At 49.2% G+C, this 23,446-nt stretch overlaps 1 protein-coding gene across 1 annotated transcript in view; it reads left to right on the top strand.

The window, feature by feature from the left end:
- The window catches only part of IPO4 (importin 4), a 2,281,504-nt gene that overhangs the window by 514,441 nt on the left and 1,743,617 nt on the right, over window positions 1-23,446 (top strand). Inside the window, exon 6 of the mRNA XM_086923725.1 lies at window positions 22,973-23,152. Coding sequence (XP_086779851.1) covers window positions 22,973-23,152 — 180 coding nt within the window. The remainder of the gene's footprint in view (window positions 1-22,972; window positions 23,153-23,446) is intronic.

Here is a 23,446-nt window from a genome sequence, read left to right as displayed (position 1 = left end):
TGGCAACATGGAAGTCGCTGCATACCTTCACTTGGCATTACCGCCTGGACACAGAGCTGAGGGAGGGATCCGGCAGTGGGACAAGCAGTGTTACGCCATCTATTTCAGTAAGGTGAGCCTTCCTCCGTCCCTCCATCCTTCTCTGATATGCACATTTCTATGTTGATGCTTACTGTTGACATTTATTGGTGGTTTATAGTCGCATGATATGTATTATCTAATGACTTTCATATGCTGTACCATCAGAAATGTGCACTCTGCATTGCTTGCTACTGATTCAGGCATGTGAATCTATGAAAGACACCCATAATACTGGATAAGAAATGCGTTACTTACCTGTAACTGCAGTTATCCAGTTTTGGTGTCTTTCAAAGATTCACATGCAACCCTCCCACGTTCCTGGGAAGGACTCACCTAACTCTGTGTTACGCCTGCTTAGCTTAGTGTGTACGAAAATCTGAGGGACTGAGGCTCCTGCCAGGAAGGTTCTGGAGGGAGGTGGCAGCTGATTGGCTCTTGTCTAGAGTTTAGTCCTTTTTACAAAAGGACATGGATATGTTACTAAGGTGAGGCCTTTAGGCCTACTATTCTCTATGTATGTCTATAGGACATTACTTTTCTATGTACCGGAGACTCCCGCCTCGACACTCCAGCTGACGCACTGAGAGAGACGCTGTCTTTTCTCCTGCTGAGAAATCCAGCTCCAGTGTTTCCCTGCTACCCTTGCGGTTTACTGGGAGATCGAGTCCTGAGAGAGAGAGATACAAGACCTCCTTCATTCTATAACCAAGGTACGGAGCTGATTAGACCCTTAGAGAATTCTTGGATAGATTCTTGGCAGAAACTATTTAACTCAAGCTAAACCTCACTTACTTCTTCCCTTGTACTAGACTTTGGTTAGGTACACCGGGGTAGGCGTATTTTAGATGCACCAGTTGAGTACTTTTAGTCATTTATCATTGTATGTATTTTATCTATTTTAAGTATCTTGTGGCTTAGAAACCATATAAATGCTTTTACAGTATTTCATAATACTCCTTTTACAGTACGCACTTTACTTCATAGTAAGTATTACGATTGTTGCAATTAACTTCTCTTGCATGAGAAAGAAGACTGCTCAATAAATGACCTTTTTAAAAAAAAAAATAATAATTATTGCAAGATTAAATTGACATCTCCATCAATTACATTATCAAGCCTACAACCCTGGAGCCGGCTAAAATCAACATTGCTTAGGTAGGATTTACACAGCTATTTAGCCGACAACCAACGGTCCGGCAGCATATTTTTTTTTCAGCATATATCGCAATTTTGTCGTAACTATCACATGTATTAAGTATCATCTTGCTTTTGTACTTTTAATAACATAACAAAACTTTTGACTCGATAGTTACAGAAGTGACATTATGTGCTGTTCCTCATCTGCTCCCATCACACAACAATTACTACATCCCCACATTCACTCCACATTCCCACCTCCCGGCTCCGGCTCTAAACTATTCAAGTGATCTACGACCCTACCTCCCACTATCTTCTGAAGAGACCAGTAATCTATCACTGCAAATGTTAAACATCTTCCATCTCATCCCCGGAGCTATCAATATCCTCCTCCTCCTCCTCTAAGGGTTCACATAGATCGCCCCTATATGTGTTCCACGGTAACCACACTTTGTTCCATTTGCTGGGGTTCGCTCTCAGTTGATACACCTCTCGCTCCGTCACCATAATTGTATCCCTATTTCTACACCACTGTGACAGGGTTGGTAGCTCCGCTGCTCCCCATCTCTGCGCTATGTCTCTCTTGGCTGTCATTGTGCCTATCGTATCCCACAATCTACTTTGGAACGTTAAGTCATTCGGGCCCCATATATTCAGTAGGCACACCCGTGGGTCGGGCACCAGGGACAGTCCCAGGGTCTGCGAAATGGTACGCATCTCCTGCTGCCAGTACCTGATCAAAGCTGGGCAGTCCCAGAGTGTGTGGAGGAAGGTACCCTCCATTCCACAGCCCCTGAGGCAGAGCGGGTTTATTGCCCTGCAAAGTTTAAATAGTATCGTTCTGGTGTAATATATTCTATGCAGTATTTTCAATTGTACCAAACGGAATCTAGCTGAGATACCCGCCTCACGCGGGGACGCCAATGCAGCATTCCAATCTGACTCATCCATGTCACCTATCTCGTCCACCCATTTTTCTCGCAGCTTTACTAGTGGGTCAGGTAAGTTGTTCATAATTTTACGATACGTAAGGGATGTCGCACCGTCCTGCATGAAATCAGTGAGCAGGCGATCCTCAAGCGGTGACGCCTCCGGCACTGCAGTACCAACTGGGATGGCTGCCATTAGGGCGTGCCTAATTTGCACGTACCTATATGTTTCCGTTGGACCTAGGTTGTAGTGGAGTTGAAGTTGTGTGAACGGGATTACCTCCTCCCTTGACCACAAATCTCCTACTGTAGAGATCCCTATATTATCCCATTGGGTGAATCCTTTGGTGTGGCGCAGGAATCCCAGGGCCTTAGTGTCCCACAACGGTGTGAGCTTCGTTATGACTCCCTCCCATTTCAACTTCGCCTGTGCCTTGTGCCATAAAGACACTGTGTGTCTGGTGGGTCCTATCAGTTTGGTCACTGCACCCTTGTGATATAGTGGTGCCAGTAGGCTGTGGGTGCCCAGTTGTATCCTGTCAGCAAGATAAGCTGGATCGTCCTGCGGTGCATGTAGCCATTGGTTAATAACCTTAAGTTGTGCTCCCCAGTAATACAACTGCATATTGGGCAGGGCGATGCCACCATCATACCAGCTTCTATTTAGTTTTACGTGTGCAATACGAGCTGGACCTCCTCCCCATAACAAATCTGTCATTATCCCAGTAACTCTTCGGAAGTAACTCGGAGGTATCAATGTTGGAGTATTCTCAAGAACATAAAGGAAGCGCGGCAGCGCCATCTTTTTAAATATTGCTGCTCTACCCAGCAGCGTCAGCGGGAGGGCTTTCCAGTGTTTTACATCATTCTGCAGCCTGGTAAGCGGGGGTAGCAGATTCTTCAGAAAGAATTCGTTGGGATCCTGAGTGATGTAAATCCCCAAGTATTTAAAGGAGGTGGTCGCCACTGTCAACGGGCATTCTGCCGGAAGAGGAGGAGCGGAGCCGTTTAGGCCGTATATGACCGATTTAGTCCAGTTTATGGTATATCCCGATGCACGCCCGTGTGTCGCACACCAACAAGTTTGGGACTCCATTCACCGGATCTGTCAGATAAATCAGCATATCATCGGCATGTAGAGAGACTCTGTCCATTCAATCCCCCTTAGCAGTGGGGTCTTCCTAATCGTCACGGCCAATGGCTCCAAAACGAGCTCAAATAGCAGAGGGGCGAGTGGGCATCCCTGTCTGGTTCCTCTCGCCAGTGGAATCTCACGGGAGATATGCCCGTTGGCCACCACACGTGCTGTCGGGCTCGTATAGAGCAGACTCACCCAGGAGATGAATGTGGCGCCAAACCCCATATGGGCCAGAACCGCGAAGAGGTACTGCCATTCCACCATATCAAACACCATTTTGGCATCTAGGGACAGTATAACGGCCGGTTCCTTTAGTAACGGGGCACGTGCCAGTGCTCCATGCACTCTACGTAAGTTGAGTGCCGTGCTTCTGTGTGGCATGAAGCCCGATTGGTCGGGGTGGATCAAGTGTGCGAGATGGGGCATTAATCTATTCGCTAATACTTTCGATAGTATTTTTGCCTCTGCGTTGAGAAGCGATATCGGTCTGTACGACACGCAGTCTCCAGGTGGTTTGCCCAGCTTCGGGATCACTACTATAGTCGCCATTCGTTGATCGGGGGGCAAGATACCAGTCTCCCTGCTTTCCTCGTACATTGCCAACAAGGGTTCACACAAGGATTGACATTTTTTTGTACCATTCGATTGGTATCCCTTTAGGCCCTAGTGCTTTGCCTGATCTTATCGCATTTATAGCCAACTGGATCTCTTCAGTTGTCAGGTCGGCGTCCAGCTCCGCCGCTGCCTCCACCGATAGCGTTGGAGTCTGTACGTCGCAGAGCGCCGCCACCGCCACGTCCGCCGAGACCTCCACGGTCGGAGCATATACCCCTTGGAACTGGTCTGCTAAGATATCTACAATTTTCTCGGGATGAGTGTGCAACACTCCGTTCACATCTGCTATCTGTAGGATATTTTTTGGTGCCTCCCTTTTTCTTATCTAGCCAAGCCAGAAGCTTACTAGCCTTGTCTCCTATGTCTTATACCCTGTGGGCGGTAGCCGCTATGTCAGCCAACGTCTGGCGTTGTAGATGGTCATCATGGAGGCGCTGGTGCAGCTGAAGAGCGTGCAGTGTGTCGTCTGATGGGTCAGCCATGTGGGCCTCATTTGCTCTGCCGAGTTCCAGCTCGAGCTCCACCAATTCCCTCCTGTGATTACATTTGTGGCTTGCAATGCTAGATATAACCTGTCCTTTTAGGACCGTCTTACAGGCCTCCCACAATATTGAGGGGGACTCAACCGATGCCCGGTTTTCTGCGCAGTAGTTGCGTGTGGCCCTCGTCAGATCTTTGCCAACGGATGGTACCCTGAGGTATCCCGGGTGTATTGGGTAGACTCGCTTGCGAGCCCTTTCGGCACTGGACAAGGTCAGCGTCAACGGTGAGTGGTCTGAGATGCCTCTCGGTCTAATTTGCACCTCCTGAATCGTTAGACGTCCGGTGCCTAGGGTGAGAAAGTAGTTGATTCTGGATAGGCTATTATGTGTAGCTGAGTAGTATGTGTATTGATCGTTCGGGTGCATGTGGCGCCATATATCGAGTAGCCCCTGTGCTTCCAGGAAAGCACCAAAGCGTGAGGTGCCAGGTGGGTGCGTTCTGTGTGGGTACCTGTCCTGCGTGTTGTTGATGACTGCATTAAAGTCCCCTCTGATGATCCGGTCGCCTTCCGGCAGCTCCAAAAGGAACTTTCCCAGGTCAGGCAGGGCTATCTCATGTAAAGCCGGAGGAACATAGACCGATACTATATTTAACCGAGTGCCCTCCCACTGCCCATGTACGGCAGCAAAGCGACCCTGCGTATCTACTTTGGTTGTCTGGACTATGAACTGTGATTTACGCCACAAGATGCCCACCCCCCGCGATCCAGAGGTAAAGTCCGAGTGCGCTATCATGTGGTATCCCCGCCTGTCAAGGGCCTGCTTGGCCGCGCCTTTGTGTGTCTCCTGAAGGACTAAGGTGGGCCCCCACTCTTATACCCTGTAGCACCAGTCCCCGCTTGATCTTATCACCCAGTCCCCTGACATTCCAGGACATGATATGCAGTGGCGAGACCGGAGCTCCCGGAGAATTTCCATTATGTGTGTTAGACTGTAGTTGACTAGCCATTTGGGATTCGGGGTGACCCCTCTGTATTATACTTTGACGGGGTCTTCTGATGCCAGTATAGTTGACTTCTGCATAGTGCACTGTTTCTAGCCTGAAGTGTGTGAGGGGCGTGCAATAGCAACATCAGAGGACTGATTGCTCCATTCTTATGAGTAATGTGCCACATCCTATCTCTTTGAGTCAAAAAAACAAAACAATATAAGAAAACCAACCCAACCCACTCCCCTCCTGCCCCCCTCCTGCCCCCCTCCCTGCCTCCCTGCTATACAGACCCGGAACTGCCCGCCCCCCCAATTTAGCAGAGTGCTTAACCCCAATCCCACATTTAACAATACTTGCTCGCTGGGGTGAAGGACTTTCCGGAGACGACGGACTCTCTTCCTCTCCTCGGATGCCCTCAGCCCAGTGTCCAGAGGCAGAACATTTGGCAGCTAGGTCGAACAATACAACGTTCTGTATGCGCCGGGCAGTTACTGCTCTTCTTCATTGACTTCCGCCTCAGTTCTTTCCAGCAGCGAGTGTGCCCCCATTTCATGCCCCGACGTCTGGGAATTTGGAGAGCGTCCCGTATCTCGGTTTTTCTGCGATCTCTGTGACCTACGTGGGTTACTTGCTGGTCTCCAGCCGTCCAACCAGTCTCGGCAATCTCAGGATTGTCGAAAAACCAGGTTTTCTTATCTGCCACAACCCGCAACCTGGCTGGAAACCGCATCGAGTATGGAATCTCACGTTACCTGAGTTCTCTTTTGACCTCCAGAAACGTTCTCCTGCGACGAGCGACTTCCGCTGTGTAATCTGGAAAGAAGGCCAGCGTTAAGTTCTGGATTTTAATTGGTGGTGCCACTCGTGCCGTCTGCAGAATGGCATCGCGATCTCTAAAATTGAATAATCTGGCCAGGATCGGTGGCCAGGTTTTGGCTGTCCCCCTGGGACTCAATGCGCGCTCTCTACTGAGAAGAAAGTGGACAGGCCCTTAGGTTTGAGTTCGTTCTTGATCAAGTCTTCTACATATAGGTCCATTGCCCTCGTGCCTTCAGACTCTGGAACCCCAAGGATTCTCACGTTGTTCCTTCGAGAGCGTCCTTCCTGGTCATCGAGCCTTTCTCGCAGCACCTTATTTTCCGCCGACATCTTCTCCATTGCCGTTTGGAGCTCAGAGACGTCCTCCACCAATGACTTCGTTACCACCTCCATGGAGCTCACCTTCTCGGACATTTTGTGGAAGTCTGCCCTGATGAGTGTAATTTCAGTGGAGATCGTGCCTACTGTGGCCTGGACCTGCGCCAAAGCTTTCATCACATCATCCAGTGTTGCTCTCTTTCCATTCGCGCCCTCCGTCGCCTTACCAGTCGGTGATTTTCCTTCAACTGAGGGTGGTGTGCTCCTGTCGCAAGCGAATCTGTCAATCCGGGTTTGCGTGGTGTTACCTTTCCCGGCCTTGCCCGCCATGATGACTGGTTTCCGCGTACAAGGATAGGATCTACGTTGTGCGGTCACTTAATGGGCGAGCTCTGGTAGTTTCAGAGTGTGCTGCGTTTTGTTTTTAGTTCTGTTTCTTATTCCTGGGTATCGCTCGGTGCACTGCTTCGCCTTGTCAGCTCACCCACTCAGACTGAGCTTCTTGTACCCCCGGGGCTGCTGACTCGATCCGGTATCTCTCTCCCCCCGGTAAGTTCTCAGAGTGCCACCTATTCTGGGTCCACTTGGTCTCGGATCTCTCGACGACAGTCGGGGTTATAAGCGGCCGCGTGCTTCGTGCCTGATCTCAATTCCCGGTGTCCCGAGTTACACCCGTGGTCTCGGAGTTCTTGGAGACCGCGGGGCACTCAGTCCCTGAGCGCGTCAGTCCCTGGCGCCTCGTTCTGGCCACTCACCGCTGCTATGACCCACTTTGCGGGCGCTGGGCTCTGTATGCGGCAGGGGTCCCGATCAACACGGCCGCTCGGCCACCCGTTCACTTCCTGAGCATCGCAGCCATATTCTGAGGCACAACTCTCCACCTGCGTAATTGTTCCACCCCACACCTTACTTCAGAGCGTCCACTGCCTCACTATAGTCCTGTCTTAGTCCTGCTGGTTATCCACGTAGTTTAGGTCTGTGCCTATCGACCGGTCGTTTCCTGTGCAGGGTAGCCGATTGTGCTGCACTTTCAGCCGGTGACTTCCACAGGACCGCTTTCTCTCACCGGTACCGCCCCTGATTGAGGCTTCTCCCGGATCTTGCACCACTGAGCCCTGGGTCGCACTAGGGCAGCACCAGTGCAAGCAGCGGCCGACTGCTCCGTGTCTGAAGATTTTCCTCGGTGCACTGTGCCCCCTCCGTGCTCCCTACATAGTCCAAGTTTAAAGCTCTGTTGAGACCTTTGCACAGGGGAGTTCAGGTGCCTCCCAGCCTTCCGTAAGGCAATCAAGACTCACCTCTTCCCCACTTCCTAGTCTCCTCCCCCTCCCTCCCTTTTCCTCTGTTTGCGCGCCTGTCTCTTAGCGCCGGGACACCCCTTTGCCGGGGTAGCTGTTGCACTTCACCAAATCTAGAAAATAGAAATAGAAATAATCCGGTCGCTCACTATTGTATCATCCAGTGCTGTGGGCGCCGAGATTGTTCCAAGCCACGGGCTCTTCCGTCCAGGTCAATATGGCGGCTCACACCTCGTCTTTTCTTTGTCTGGCGCAGCCTCTGGCCGATGTTCAACTTTCCAACGGAGCCAAACGTCGCTGCAGTTTTGTATCCTGGCCTCATCTGCAGGCTCCGGTTTAACCTTCCTGCTGATTGCCGATAGCCGTTTGGTCCGTGCCTCCGGACCGGGCACTTCCGGTCCCGGGCCTCCGATTCCGCAGCACTTCCGGCCGGCTTCCTCCGCAGGACAGCTCCCGGATCTGTGATGCTGCCCAGGCCTCTAATACTGCCGGTCACAACCTCGCCCTCCAATGTCGGATCGCGACCGGAGTCGCTGCCGTCGGCTCCGCCCGGTCCTGGGCCTTGGGACCTTCCTCTGGGGATCGTAAATTGCTCGGATTAATGGCCGGATAGTCGGAGAGGCCGCTCTGTCCACGGAGCTCGCCTTTTAGGCTGCTGCCATGCTCTACTGCAAGCCACGCCCCCGATAAATAACCTTTTCATTGAAAACGCCGTCTCTTTCTCTGCAAAAACCCTGGTAAAACGAAGCATGCACGATTGACTGAGTGAAATAGCCATCTATTGTTTCCGCGACTCTGAAGATATATTTCTTATTCTTGGGGAACAAAGTTGTCATGTTATATGGTTGTCAGAAACTAATCCCTTCTTGTTTATTCGAGAACATTTCTAGTGACCTCTGAGCTAGCTGGCATTCACAATTAAGTCTAACATACACAATAGAGACCTAGTTGACTTCAGTCCTACGTCTAAACTATAGTTTATTCCAATGCGCAGAGCCTATTGGGAATATAGGAACTACACTATATAACAAGTGGTGTGGAATTCCTTATTTCTCTCAGTACTACCATTTTCCTTTCTTAACTCCTGTGGTATCCCTTGGTATCCTGTGGTATACCTTTCATCAGGCTTGGATATTATGTACATCCTTTGCTCTACCATCATTAATGTCACCTTTTCTCAGTATATCCACAGATGCCATACTATTTTCGCATGTTTTTGCCATAGTGAGTACTTCATTGAGAGACGGATTGTCTTTCTGCCAACACATTTCTTTAGCTTTCTCTGGGTTACAACCCAACCTTTCCCCATAATTCCCTCCAAAATTACATGTTGAAACTTATTTTCTCAGCACAGTGATGCATTCTTTCACTGTTTTACCGATCCTTTTCAGTGTTTACCAAAATGATTTCCTTCCAACATGGTTGATTCCTTAGGTTAAAAATGTAAATCTAGTTTCTTGAGACAGATTTCATATTAATTTAGATTGCGTGTCTCGTCTATTGATAATACATGCAGATGGTCAAAAAAGTCTTGGCTTTCTGGACCCAAACGATTGAGTAGGAGTAAAGTTTTTCTTTCTGAAATCAAAGTACCATAGACCCATGCATAGTGTGCAAACACATTCTTCAATTTTCCCCATTTCCAAGGTGGTTCACTAGGATGAAACAAAAAAATGGTGGGGGAGATGAATTTTGTATGATATATGCCTGTAACATAGTTACCTGAGACCCACCTGGTGAAAACCTTATTAAAACACTGGTAACTAATAGTTTCACCTGCAAATAAAATTACAAACGAGATAGTCATCTCCTGTAAAGCTTCTTTCTCAAGTTCCACCTGCAAATTGAAAAAATAATGCTCAAAGATATAGTAATTTCTCAGGTTAAGACTGCAAAGACCTGGACTCCATGCCTCTGCATCTCAGGCAATCAGTCACTGCCTCAATTCAGGAAGGACCTCAAGACCTGGCTCTTCGACTGAACTTCAGAAGAGACCTCGCCACCCTTCCTGCCCTCTGGGCCTTGAGACCCTTACGGGTGATAAGCTGCGCTTAAAAAGAACCCTTATTGATTGAAGACTGCTTTTAGTTGAGATATTTGTCTGTATTGCACAATTCCCAACTTAAAATGTCCATTCCACTTTTGATACAAATCCCCACCCCTTAAAAGATGGCTGTCACTAATTCAAGTCACTATTCGCAGGCTCCTGCTCCTGAGCTTCTTGGTCACATGGTCCATCTCACCGAGTAAGCTTTTGTTTCCTCTTAGGAGAGGATGGCTCCACAACACAACGAGTTCTCGTCTTGAAAGACAGTATGCAGTAATCCGCGATCTGTGAGGCTTAGCACGATGTTTGCACGGTAAGAGTAATGTTCAGTGCGAGATAAATCTGCTACTCCCAGCGTGCGATTCTTCAAGTAATTTCAACATGTGCAGGGTTTTAGCACCTTGCCATGTAGTGAGGATCTAAGCGTGGTGCGATCTCTCCCATATTTGGACCAATTGCCTGAAGATGCGAAAAAAGAGGCTTAGAAGATTGTTCGGGAAGGAGAGAGAACGTCGGCTGAAGTGATTGCCTGTGCAATGGACATTGCAACGACTGTGTTCTGCTCCCTGGCGGGCGCTGCTGTCCTTGGCCATCAAGGCTGGATGCGGGCTACATGGTTCCGTCCTGAGGTCCAGAACAGGATCTTCCCTTTGATGGAGAAGCGCTCTTTGGGAAACATATTGATGATGCGCTTCAGGACATCAAAAAAGACACAGAGACCGCAAAATCCTTAGGGACTCTGCAGTACTGCAAGGTCCCCTTCTGTGGAGCCAGAGGGAGAGGTAATGCCACATATAGAGGTGGGTACCAGCAACAACGGTATTCCTCATACGGATCTAGTTCGTAGTCTTACCGGCTGAATTACAACTAGCGGCAAAATCAATCCTCTTCTTTCTCTAGATCGTCAAACTGAGTAAGACCAGAACGCAAGGGGAGAGATTCCTCGAAGCGTCAGTAGTGGCTTGCTGGCTCTTACTACTGTTCCTTCTCCTCCTGTGACATCAGTGGGAGACAGAATATCTCAATACCTCCACAACCGGCAACAAATATGATCAGACCATTGGGTGCTGAAGATCATTCAATGCGGCCATACTCTGGAGTTTGTCCAACAACCACCTTACAAGCCCCCTTTCACAACTGTGTCAAAACATCTCCGTCTTCTACTATTGGAAGTCTATCAAACGCTCCTCAAAGGAGCGCTAGCGCCGGTCCCTATCCCTCTGCGGGGAGAGTGTTTCTACTCCCAGTTCTTCCTGGTCCAGAAGACTTTAGAAAAATGGCGCCCTATTCTAGATCTGAGGGATCTCATCACCTATCTAATCAAGCAATCATTTCAGATGGTATTCTGCAGGACATCCTTTGTCTTCTCAACTCAGGAGATAACATGGACACCTTGGATCTAGAGGATGCTTATTTCATATATCCAGCCCACAGGAAGTTTCTTTGCTTCACAGTAGCCAAGAGCCTCTATCAATTCAAGGTCCTACCTTTTTGGACTCAGATCTGCTCTGCAGATCTTTACAAAGGTGTTCGCTCCGGTAGCAGCCTTTCTTCGAAAGCAACCGCATCACATCTTCCCTTACCTGGACGACTGGTTGCTGAAGGCTCCTACCAATCACACAGCAAAGGACACACGCCTGTTCGACAATCTCGGACTAACTCTCAACACAGAAAAGTCTTCTCTCTCTCCATCCAGAACAGCCAGATTTCTGGGAGCCATTATCGACACGTCCATCAACAAAGCTTTTCCGACCCTGGAGAGGCAAGAAAAGCTGATGGCCATGGCCCGTCTGCTGTTGAAAAGACAGTCACTTTCAGTTTGCCTCTACAAGTCCCTCCGAGGGCCCATTTCCTCCTGCATCGCTCTGATCCCTCCCTGCAGGTTGCAGATGTGTCCTCTCCAGAAGTGGACTTGCAGTGGCGTCAAGTCGACGGATCCTTCGATGTGAAGGTCTCAGTTACCGTGGCCATGAGGGACGAAGCATCATGGTGGACAAGTGAAGAGAACATTTCTCAGGGTCTTTCCTTCAGGATCGCCCCTGCTCCTCAGATAACTACAGATGCCACGCAGGAGGGCTGGGGAGCAGTCTTACAAGACCTTAATGTAAGCGGCCGTTAGCTACCCCAACATCTTGTTCTACATATCAATCTGCTGGAGCTCTGAGCGATTCGCCTGGCCTGGCAGGCTTTTCTCCTGCAAATACAAAAGTCTGCAGTTTTAATACGTACAGAAAATACGACAGGCTTGCATTATATAAACAAGAAAGACTGCACCAGATCTCTGCTTTTGTCTCCAGAAGCCCAGATGATCTGGGAATTAGCAAACCAGCAGGGGGTATCACTGAAGGCGGGGCACCTTCCAGGCGTTCGCAAGAAGGCAGCGGACACGCTGAGCAGATTAAAATTGGTCAGCCACGAATGGGAACTGGACTACTCCACTCTTCAGAAGGTCTTTCGCAGATGGGGCAGGCCATCCATAGATCACTTTACCACACCGGAGAACAAGAAATGCTGATTTTACGCAAGCAGGCTTCAAACTCCGGGATTCTTGGGAAATGCGCTTTCGATGGCCTGGTCAGGCACATTTGTTTATGCTTTTCCCCAGATTACTCTGATCCCTAGGCTTCTCGGTGTGAGAAGTTGGCCTGATATGTAGTGCTCACTATTCTAGTGATCAATGTGTATCATTCCAAACGACCCTTATTGATGATTGGTTGTAAGTCAACCTTATAGACCAGCTATCCTAGTAGCATGGACAAGAGCAGTCTTTAGTCTAAACTCTAGAGGGCGTGTTAAGCCAGCTGTTATACCATCACATATACCCCTTGAACACCAAGTGAAAGGACACCACACAAGTTGTTATGAAAATAAAAGGATATTTATTTATAACAAGTCTACCCTGATCTCTTTATGAGTCAGGGAGCTAAGCACACAACAAAACTCTTAAGAAAATACTTTAAGTTGCACAATTTACAAAAATGCCCGAGGGGCACGAAAAACCATATACTACAAAAGTGGAATGCGAAATACTAGCAGGTAAGTACCTCGATCCAGAGGCTTTAGGATCTCTAGGACTACACTACTGAACCTTCAGGTTAGGAGCAGGAGGCCTAGGGAGATCGGGTGCAGAGTGTGCACTCACGCGGGATGCGGGACAAAGTCTATGGATGCTAGATTTCGTAAAGTTAGTGTTATCGGACGAATCCGACTAGATAGGCTGAAAACGAAAAAGGATCTAGACACTTAGATAGCCAACCTATGTTGGAACACCGACATACTCAAGTTACCTAGCCCAGGGGCTGCGGCTGCATAGGGTTCAAAAGACGTCGGGAATCCTCGTTACAGTCTATGGAGCCTGAAAGAAGAAGTTGCTGGCAGGCGACCAGTGATGAAGTTCGATGTGATCCAAGCCTGGATCGAAGATGGAGACGACCTGAAAGCAGAGGGGACTCAGTTCTTAATCACTAGCCAGTGATCAGATGGGCACCAGGATGGCACCGGATGAAGTCACCTCGACCAGGTGAGTGGGCGACGCTGGGCTCTGCAGTCTCTCGGACCAGGAGACGTGGTCGGCGACCAGGATGGAGGTGCGAGCTGTCCCACGAAGGTGTCTGCTGTCGGCGATGCTGGACCCGGGATTGAGGCGACAAACCTTGGCAAAGTCAAGCCCACGCGGTGGACTCAAGATGGCGTCTGGAATGGACCAGGAAGGTCCGGGGTGCTCCTATTTTGGAAGGGAGCAAGGGCCAGTCTGGAGCAACCAGACCAGCGATGGAAGTGTCGTGGTTCGTCGTCAGGAGGGCCACAAGCCAGCAGGCAAGTAGCCGGACAACGCGGTGAGCAGCAAAGAGCAGAAGGGCCCCACGCAGAACTCGTGGATGCTGGGAGGCTGGACTTCGGTGCTGGAGCTGCTCAGGGTTAGGGCTTCTCAAACCCCAAAGCACTCACTCGAGGATCCCTCGGCGGTTGTGCTGGATAAGCGTCGTGCAGTTCTGAAGATGGCCGGTCTCTCGGTCTCGATGATGTAGGTAGAGGTCAGAGGTGCCAGGGAATCCGGGTCTCGTCAAGCTGGGCAGTCTTGATCCGGAGGATGGACTTGCAGCAAACCGCATGCGCTTAGATGGTGCCCGCTGGTGCAGGGTGGCTACTCCTTAGCCACAAGGGAGAGTCTTCAGAAAGGTTCAAGAGTTCTTTCGTGGAAAGTCATCAAGATTCAGAATCCAGATTCAGAATTGTCTAATTTATACTAAAGAAAGGGGCTGGCACGCGACTAGGTCCTGCCCATGGGTGGGACCAGGAGGGGGGTGGTTACACCCCTCTCCCTTGTCCGGACTTTCCCCAGCTCAGGGGCTGGTGTGCCCCTGGAACTGGTTCAAACCGGCAGATGCATAGTGAGCACCGGGGTGCCACTTGCAGTCACCTTCCATTCAGCCCTGCCTACCTGGGATACACAAAACCCTGTCTTGGATGGTGCTAGCACCGCCCCTGACAGGAAACCCTTTGTCCAAGCTCTCCTCGCTGGAAGGACTCCCAGCAGCAGGAGGTCAGACTTGTGTCTGTGGTGGCAGCATCCATTTTGTGATGCTGAGGCTCGAGTTAACTTTAACCGGGGTTCACAGTTACATACATGTCGTGTCCCTCTAGAAGGGTGGAATGCTAACCCCGTCGCCAGAATTGGCGAGGGGTTAGTATTCCAATTCGTATGACACCTTACTCGACATGTTTTGATAAAGCGATACCAAAGATGGCAAATAACCGCGAGGATTATAAGGCACTTAAGAGTATATGGTACACGTTATCATAGAACAGCTATTAGGACTTGGTTCCGCAAGCTGCAGATGGGCTCAGCTCATGCCAGAGCACCATCTCACATAATTCCAAGCACTCTGCCTTCAGGATTGTTAAGGCCTGCCATAGGAGTGACTGATTGGAATACATGTGTCCATTTTAGGTTTAGATATAGGAATACTATATCTAAAGCAAAGGGTGATTACACCACCTTGCCCCAGCTGTCGTGCAGCCAGTTGTGTCAGATTTAGATGGCCAGCCAGGGGTGGCATAATACATGCTGCTGCCCCTGGTAGGCCCTGGGTACACCTATGCCCTGGGTACAGGGACTGATAAGGTGGCCCAGTACCAATTGGTAAATGCACCTAAGGTACACGTGTCAATTTAGAGAGAGAACAGCTAGGCTTTGGGTCTGATTAGCAGGCCCACAGCCAGGGAAAGTCGTAAACCAGTGAAGCAAAAAGCAAAAATCTGGGGTGATCATAGGATTGCAGACCCTACTCTACTACACTCAGGAAGCTCAAAGCGGAACACTGCAAGATGATTCTGATAGCTCCTGCATGGCCCGACCGTTTTGGTTCACAGAACCGCACCTTCTCTCCCTGGACCTTCCACTTCTGTTGCAGCCAATTCCTTAGCTGTTGACTATGTCCCAGGGCCAAGTGTGGCATCCGGATCTGCAATCTCTGCAGCTCTCTGCATGGCTCCTGAGCAGCGAGGATTTCTTGGTTTGACCCTTTCAACAGAATGTAAAGTGGTTCCCTCTCAGGCATGAGCCCCAAGTACCAACAAGACATGCAAGTTGAAGTGGAAGCGTTTCTGCATTTGATGCCAGCAAAAGGGTGCCCATCCTTTCAAGTCTGAACTGCATGAAGTTCTTCCATACATTCTTTCATTGGCAAAATCCGGACTGGCTCACTCTTCTATTAAGGTGCACCTTGCAGCCATCTCTCACTTCAGACGCACATCTTCAGGTCCTTCCCTCCGGTCAGCACGAATAATCAAGAGTTTCTCAAGGGCCTTTTCAGAATTTTCCCTCCAGTCGAGCCTACTCCTCCTCCTCTGTGGCATCTTAACTTGGTTCTCTCCCAACTCATGAAGCCTCCTTTCGAGCCTATTTACCAGGTGGAGTTGAAATTCCTCTCCTGGAAAGTAGCTCTTCTGCTAGCCTGGACTTCGGCTAGACTTGTGGGTGAATTGCAGGCTCTCACCATTCATGAACCTTTTCTCCAGTTCAAAAAGGGTAGTGATACTGCGTACCAACCCAAAGTTCATACCGGAAGTACCTTCAGACCTAAATTTGAATGAGCCAGTTATACTGAACTGTTTTCCCTCAACCGGTTACTCCGGCAGAAAAAGCACTTCACTCTCCGGACATTCAGAGGTGCTTAAAATTCTATCTCTAATGTACTAAGGACTTCAGGAAGTCTTCTCAACTGTTTGTGTCCTTTAGTGACCCGCTTTAGGGCTTTCCCCTTTCCAAGCAGGGGTTTGCTTGTTTGATTACCAGCGCAATCCAGTATTGTCACAGAGTAGCGGGTAAGCCCCTGGAAGCTCTGATCGGTACTCGCTCCACGAGGGCGATTTCTTCTTCGACAGCCCTCTTTGAGTTCCTATCCGGGAGGTCTGCAGTGCGGTGATCTGGAGCAGTACTCATACGTTTACAAGGCATTAATGCCTGGATTCTACAGCACAGAGTGATGCAGCAGTCGGCCAGGCAGTCCCGAGGAACCTCTTTCAGTAGTGGTGAGCTTTCCCTTTCATCCCTCCTTCCATGTTACTGTCTTTTCCGCTCTTGACCTTTTTTGAATATCGTGTTTATACTTTCTAAGGTTGCTAAGTGTAGGAAGGTGGATACCTGACTATGGTTACCCCCAACTTTTTTTGCCTCGTGTTTGCTGGTTTTCCGACTTAGTTGACCTGGGGCCCTGCCAATCAGGACCCCAGGCCTACTGCTCTCTCTCTAAAATGGATTCCATGTACCCTAGGTACATTTCCAATTGGTACTGGGCCACCTTATCAGACCCTGTAACTCAGGGCATAGGTGTACCCAGGGCCTACCAGGGGCTGAAGCATGTATTATGCCACCCCTGGATGGCCATCTAAATCTGACACAACTGGCTGCACGACAGCTGGGGCAAGGTGGTGTACTCACCCTTTGCTTTAGATATAGTATACCTATATCTAACCCTAAAAATGAACACACAGATTCCTATCAGTCACTCCTATGGCAGGCCTTGACAATCCTGAAGGCAGAGTGCTTGGAATCGTGTGAAATGGTGCTCTGGCATGAGCTGAGCCCGCTTGCAGCTTGTGGAACCAAGTCCTAATAGCTGTTCCATGATAACGCATACCATATACTCTTAAGTGCATTATAATCCTCGCGGTGAAATGGTATCTCTGGTATTGCTTTATCAAAACATGTCGAGTAAGGTGTCATACGAATTGGAATACTAACCCCTCGCCAATTCTGGCGACGGGGTTAGCATTCCACCCTTCTAGAGGGACACGACATGTATGTAACTGTGAACCCCGGTTAAAGTTAAACGAAGCCTCAGCTCCACAAAATGGATGCTGCCACCACAGACACGAGTCTGACCTCCTGCTGCTAGGAGACCTTCCAGCGAGGAGAGCTTGGACAAAGGGTTTCCTGTCAGGGGTGGTGCTAGCACCATCCCAGACAGGGTTTTGTGTATCCTGGGTAGGCAGGGCTTTACAGGAAGGTGACTGCTGAGTGGCACCCCTGTGCTCACTACGCATCTGCCGGCTAGAACCAGTTCCAGGGGCACACCAGCCCCTGGCCTGGGGAAAGTCCGGCATGGGAGAGGGGTGTAACCACCCCCATTCCTGGTCCCACCCCTAGGGCAGGACCTAGTCGCGTACCCACCCCTTTCTTTAGGATAAAGGCAGGAGCGGGGACCCTTCCAAATTAGATCATCTTTGAATCCTGAAACTACTTTCTACGAAAGGAGCTCAAGACTTCTTCTCAAGATTTCTCCCTTGTGACTAAGGAGTAGTCACCCTGCATCCGCAGGCACCATCTAAGAACTCTGCGGTTTGCTGCACGTCCTTCCTCAGGAATCCGACCGACCAGCACGATGAGACCCGGCTTCCCTGGCACCTCTGACCTCTACCTACCTCTACAGCTAAGCTGAGAACCGTAGGTGCGACGAGACCTCGAGGCACCGGCCATCATCAGAACTGCACGACTTCTATCCAGCACGACCGCCGAGGGATCCTCTGGTGAGTGCTTTGGGGTCCGAGAAGCCCCGACCCTGAGAAGCTCCAGCACCGAAGTACAGCCTCGCAGCATCTCCACGATCTGCGTGGGGCCCTTCAGCTTTTTGCTGCTCACCGCGTTGTTTGGCTACTAGCCCTCTGGCTTGTGGCCTCCTTAACAACGCCCGACGACATCACCGCTGCTGGTCTGGTTGCTCCAGACTGGCCCTTGCTCCCTTCCAAAAGAGGAGCACCCCGGACCCTCCTGGTCCACTCCAGACGCCATTTTGAGTCCACCGCGTGGGCTTGAATTTGCCAAGACTTGTTGCCCCAATCCTGGGTCCAGCGACGTCGACAGCTTCATCCATCGTGGGACAGCTCGCACCTCCATCATGGTCGCCGACAACACCTCCTGGTCAGTGAGATCTGCAGAGCACAGCGTCGCCCACTCACCTAGTCGAGGTGACTACCATCCGGTGCCCTCCTGGTGCCACCTGACTACTGGCTAGTAGTCACGAACTTGGTCCCCTCTGCTTTCAGGTGTCATCCATCTGCGATCCAGGCTTGGATCAACTCGAACTATCTTCACTGGTCGCCTGCCAGCAACTTCTTTCTTCAGGCTCCTGGTTCGTCTACGAGGATTCCCGACGTCTTTTGAGACATATGCAGCTGCAGCCCCTGGGCTAGGTAAACTCGGCATTTCGGTGCCCCAGCATAGCCTCACTATCCAAGGGTCAGGATCCACTGTCGTTTTCGATCTACCTTATCGGGTTCGCCCGAGAACACTAACTTTGTCTTTACTAGCTCCCTTAGACTTTGTCCCGCATCCCGCGTGAGAGTGCACACTCAGCACCAGAGTCCCCTAGGCCTCCTACTAGTAATCTGAAGGTTCAGTAACGTAGTCCTAGCGATCCCAAAGCCTATTAGTACAGTACTTACCTGCTAGTAATTTCGCATTCCACTTCCATAGTATATGGTTTTTCGTGTCCCTCGGGCATTTGTGTAAATTGTGCAACTTGAAGTATTTTCATAAGAGTTTTGTTGTGTGCTTAGTACCCTGTCCTCATAAAGAGTACAAGGCTGTTGTGATTCTAATAAATACACTGTTTATTTTCATAACACTTGTGTGGTGTCCTTTCACTTGGTGTTCAAGGGGTATATGTGATGGTATAACAGCTGGCTTAACACGCCCTCTAGAGTTTAGCCCGAAGACTGCTCGTATCCACGCTACTAGGATAGCTGGTCTAAGGTTGACTTACAACCAATCACCATAAGGGTTTTTTGGACTGATACAAAGTGCTCACTAGAATAGTGAACATTATATATCCGGCCAACTTCTCACACTAAGTATGTTGTTGACCATTGAAATTGTCATTATGGTGAATATGCAATTGCTTTGCTTTCGGCTGTATAATAATCATGGTACCAAAAATGTGCTGATAACTGCTAGCTACTCTGATACAAGCATGATAATCTATGAACATTCCTATACTGGAGTAAGGAAACAAGTTTCTTACCTGTAACTTTGGTTCTCCAGTATTGGAAACCTTCATAGATTCCCATGCGACCCACCCTCCTCCCCTGGGAAAGCTCAGCCTCTAGCTTCTTCATTGGTGTGGTTACACAACTGCTACAAAAATCTGAGATTCTGAGCTCTCAGGAGGGTTCTATGGGGTGAGGCTAATCTGATTGTTGGTTCATTTTATTTGGTCTCTTTTGCAAAAAGAGGTGGATAGGTTGCAAAACAAGGATGGGCCTAGGCCTAGGTTTAGTTTTGGGGATGGTTTCTATTGCTATTTTATGTATACCGGGTGTGAGAAGTTGGCCTGATATATGATGCTCACTTGTTCTAGTGATCACCTTGTATCAGTCCAAACAACCCTTATGGTGATTGGTTGTAAGTCAACCTTATAGACCAGCTATCCTAATGGTAGCATGGACAAAGCAGTCTTAGGCTAAACTCTTTTGTCATGTGAAGCCAGCTGTTTTACCACTTATAACCCCTTGAATACCAGATGAAAGGACACCACACTGGTTGTTGTGAAAATAAACAATATATTTATTACTAACAAACACCTCTGAACTCTTTGAGATCAGAGGGCTAAGCACATGACAAGACTCTTAAGAAAAATACGTTAAGTTACACAAATTACAATGGTGGCCTAGGGGCACGACAAACCATATACTAAGTAAATGGTATAAGGAAATCAATAGAAGGAATGGAGCTGTCCAGAGGCTGTAGGATCGCTGGGACTACACTACCCTAACCTTAGGTAAGGAGCAGGAGGCCCACGGGACGTGTGTGCAGAGTGTGAACTCACACGAGAGATGCGGGACAAAATCAATGGACAGTACAAATTACGAAAAGGTAAGTAATAGACAGTTCCGACTAGTTAGGACTAAAACGACAGGATAACTGGACACTGGGAGAGTCAATCTACCCTTGAGCACCAAAATGCTCTTATCTCACTCACGGGCTGCGGGTGCATAGGTGTGAAAGTGTGTCTGGTTACCGCGTCAAAGTCTATGGAGCTTTGAAGAAAGATGCTGCAGGTGACCAGGAGGAAGATGTCTGATCGGCCCAAGGGTGGATCGAGGAAGATGAAGACCTGAAAGCAGAGGGGACAATGTTCAGTCACTAGCCAGTGACTGGAGTGGAAGCAGTAAGTAACCAGATGCTGTTTGTCGCGATGAGGTGAAGAGTGGACGCTTGACTCTGCAGCCACGTGGACCAGGAGGTGTCTTCGATGACCAGGATGGAGGCACGAGCTGTCCCACGCAGGCTCTCGCTGTCGGCAGTGTTGGTTCCAGATTCGGCGTCAACAGGCCTTGGCAAAGGCAACCCACGCGGTGAGTGGAAAAGGCGTTTGGTGCGGACTAGGAGGGTCCGAGGTGCTTCTCCTTTGCAGGGAAGCAAGGGCCAGTCTGGAGCAATCAGACCAGCGGTGTACATTTCAAGGTTCGTCGTCTAGGAGGCCACTAGCCATCCGGCAAGTGACCAGACAACGCGTCGAGCAGCAATCAAGCAAAAGGGCTGCACGCAGATCTCGTGGATGCTGGAGGGCTGATCTTCTGTGCAGGAGCTGCTCGGGGCTGGGGCTTCTCAATCCCCAAAGAACTTTCTCAAGGATGCCTCTGTAGTCGTGCTGGAAGCAAAGTGCTGCTTTTTTCAAGATGGCCGGTCCCACGTGTCTCGTCGCACCCACGGATCTCAGCTGTGCTGCAGATGTAGGTAGAAGTCGGAGAGGTCTGGGAATCCGGGTCTCGTCGGGCTCTGAAGTCTGGATCCTCGCGGGAAGACGACAAAGGGAAACCGCTGGCCGCTGATGGTGCCTGCTTGTGCAGGGTGGACACTCCTTGCCCACAAGAGAGATTTCTTCAGTCTTCTTAGGAGAATGTCGAAGTCCAGAGTTTCTTCTTGCAGAATTTCAGTTCAGGATTAATCTGATTTGGAATGGGACCAGCTCCTACCTTTATCCTGCTAAAGGGACTGCACTATCACTAGGTCCCTCCCATGGGTGGGACCAGGAAGGGGGGTGGTTACACCCCCTATCCTTTGTCTGGTCTCGCGCCAGAGCTGGGGCTGGAGTGCCCCAGCAACTGGTTTGAACCGGTGTATGCACAAGGTACCTATTGTGCCCCAGGCATGTCTCATTCCTTTCAGCCCTGTCCTACCTAATACACAAAATCCTGTCTGGGGTGGTACTAGCACCTCCCAAGGCAGGAAACCATTTGCTCAAGCCTCCCTCGCTGGAAGGACTCCCAGCAGCAGGAGGTCAGACTTGTGTCTGTGGTGGCAGCATCCATTTTGTGATGCTGAGGCTCGGGTTAACTTTAACCGGGGTTCACAGTTAGGTACATGTCGTGTCCCTCTAGAAGGGTGGAATGCTACCCCCGTCGCCAGAACTGGCGAGGGGGTAGTATTCCAATTTGTATGACACCTTGATAATGCTATGCCACAGTTAGCAATAACCGCAAGGTTATAATGCACTTAAGAGTATATGGTATAGCGTTATCATCAGCTAAAGGACTTGGTTCCGAAAGCTGCTGACAGGCTCAGCTCATGCCAGAGCACTATCTCACATAATTCCAAGCACTCTGCCTCCAGGATTGTTAAGGCCTGCCATAGGAATGACTTATAGATGTATATGTGTCTATTTTAGGTTTAGATATAGGTATACTATATCTAAAGCAAAGGGTGATTACTCCACCTTGCCTCAGCTGATTGATCAGCCAGTTGTGTCAGATTTGGATGGCCAGCCAGGGGTGGCATAATACATGCTGCAGCCCTTGGTAGGCCTTGGGTTCACTTATGCCCTGGGTACCTATGGTACACTGTACAAGGACTTACAAGAGTGACCCAATACCAATTGGTAAATGCACCTAAAGTCCATGGATGTCAATTTAGAGAGAGAACAGCTAGACTGTGGGTCTGATTAGCAGGCCCACAGGCAGGGAAAGTCTTAAACCAGTGAAGCAAAAAGCTAAAATCTGGGGTGACCATATGAATGCAGACCCTACTCTCCTACATGCAACACTGTACATTTCCAAGAGGGGTCACTATAACCTCTACTTTGAAGAAAAACATCTTGCAACATCCGTGTCCAACAGTGGATGGCAGGAGCATGGAAATGAAGTGATCTACCCCACTGCAAACTGATTATTACAGGTAATGAATTCCTTACTTACTATAGTAACTCCTGTATCTTATTTACTCGCTTCCTTAAGCAGTCAAAAACTCCCTCTTCCATCCTGGCTATAGCTTTTGTTCACTCGGACATAGTTCAAAGGATCAAGGTTATTAATAGTTCTTTGGAAGTGATGGACATAAAGGCTAGGTGTTCATATTTTTCTCAGACTTCTTAGCTTAGTGGTCTAGCCATTTAAATACTATTGCATCTGCTCTCTGGTTCTGTCTGATGCCTTTGGTAATTTCATGTAAAGAACTGAAAAAGCTCAAGAATTTGGTGTGCATGAGCCACTGCAAGTGAGTAAGGTTTCATTCGCTTTTCTCCCCTTCATTTTTTCTTGCGGCCTACGATTGAACTCTCTCATGTGAGTATTCTTGTTGACCTCTGTTGATGCTGTATGTATCTCCTTTTTCCCCCAGGTTGGTCTTTTGGTTTTAAGCACAGCCTTGGATTCCTGCACCAAGGCATTCCAACCACACTTCCGGGACTTGCTGCGGCTATTCCACCATACTCTGGAAGACACAGAGAATAAACTAGTTCTCTTCTACACTATCCAAGCCATAACAGTCATGGCACAGTACATGGGCAAAGACGAAATGGTGAGACTTTATATTTCTTAATTCCGGCTTAACCCGTCCCAACCTCAATGACCTGTTTTTACCTTGGCATCATATTTTTCTTCCCAGAGCACTTGTGATGTCATTCCCTAGTCCTGAGCCTCGAGCACACCAACTTATGACCTAGACTATTAAACATACCCATTTCAGTATTCTTGCTGGATCCAAAAATATATTTATCATTGAATTGTTTTTAAAAATAATCTAATACATTTGCTCCTTTTTTCCTAGCAAAAATTATGTATACACAGCCTCCAGTGGTAATTTGCTTGTATC

This window comes from Lissotriton vulgaris, chromosome 5, assembly GCF_964263255.1.
Source record: "Lissotriton vulgaris chromosome 5, aLisVul1.2, whole genome shotgun sequence".
NCBI lineage: Eukaryota > Metazoa > Chordata > Amphibia > Caudata > Salamandridae > Lissotriton > Lissotriton vulgaris.
The sequence above is the reverse complement of the archived record's forward strand: the minus strand, read 5'-3'. Positions and strand labels throughout refer to the sequence as shown.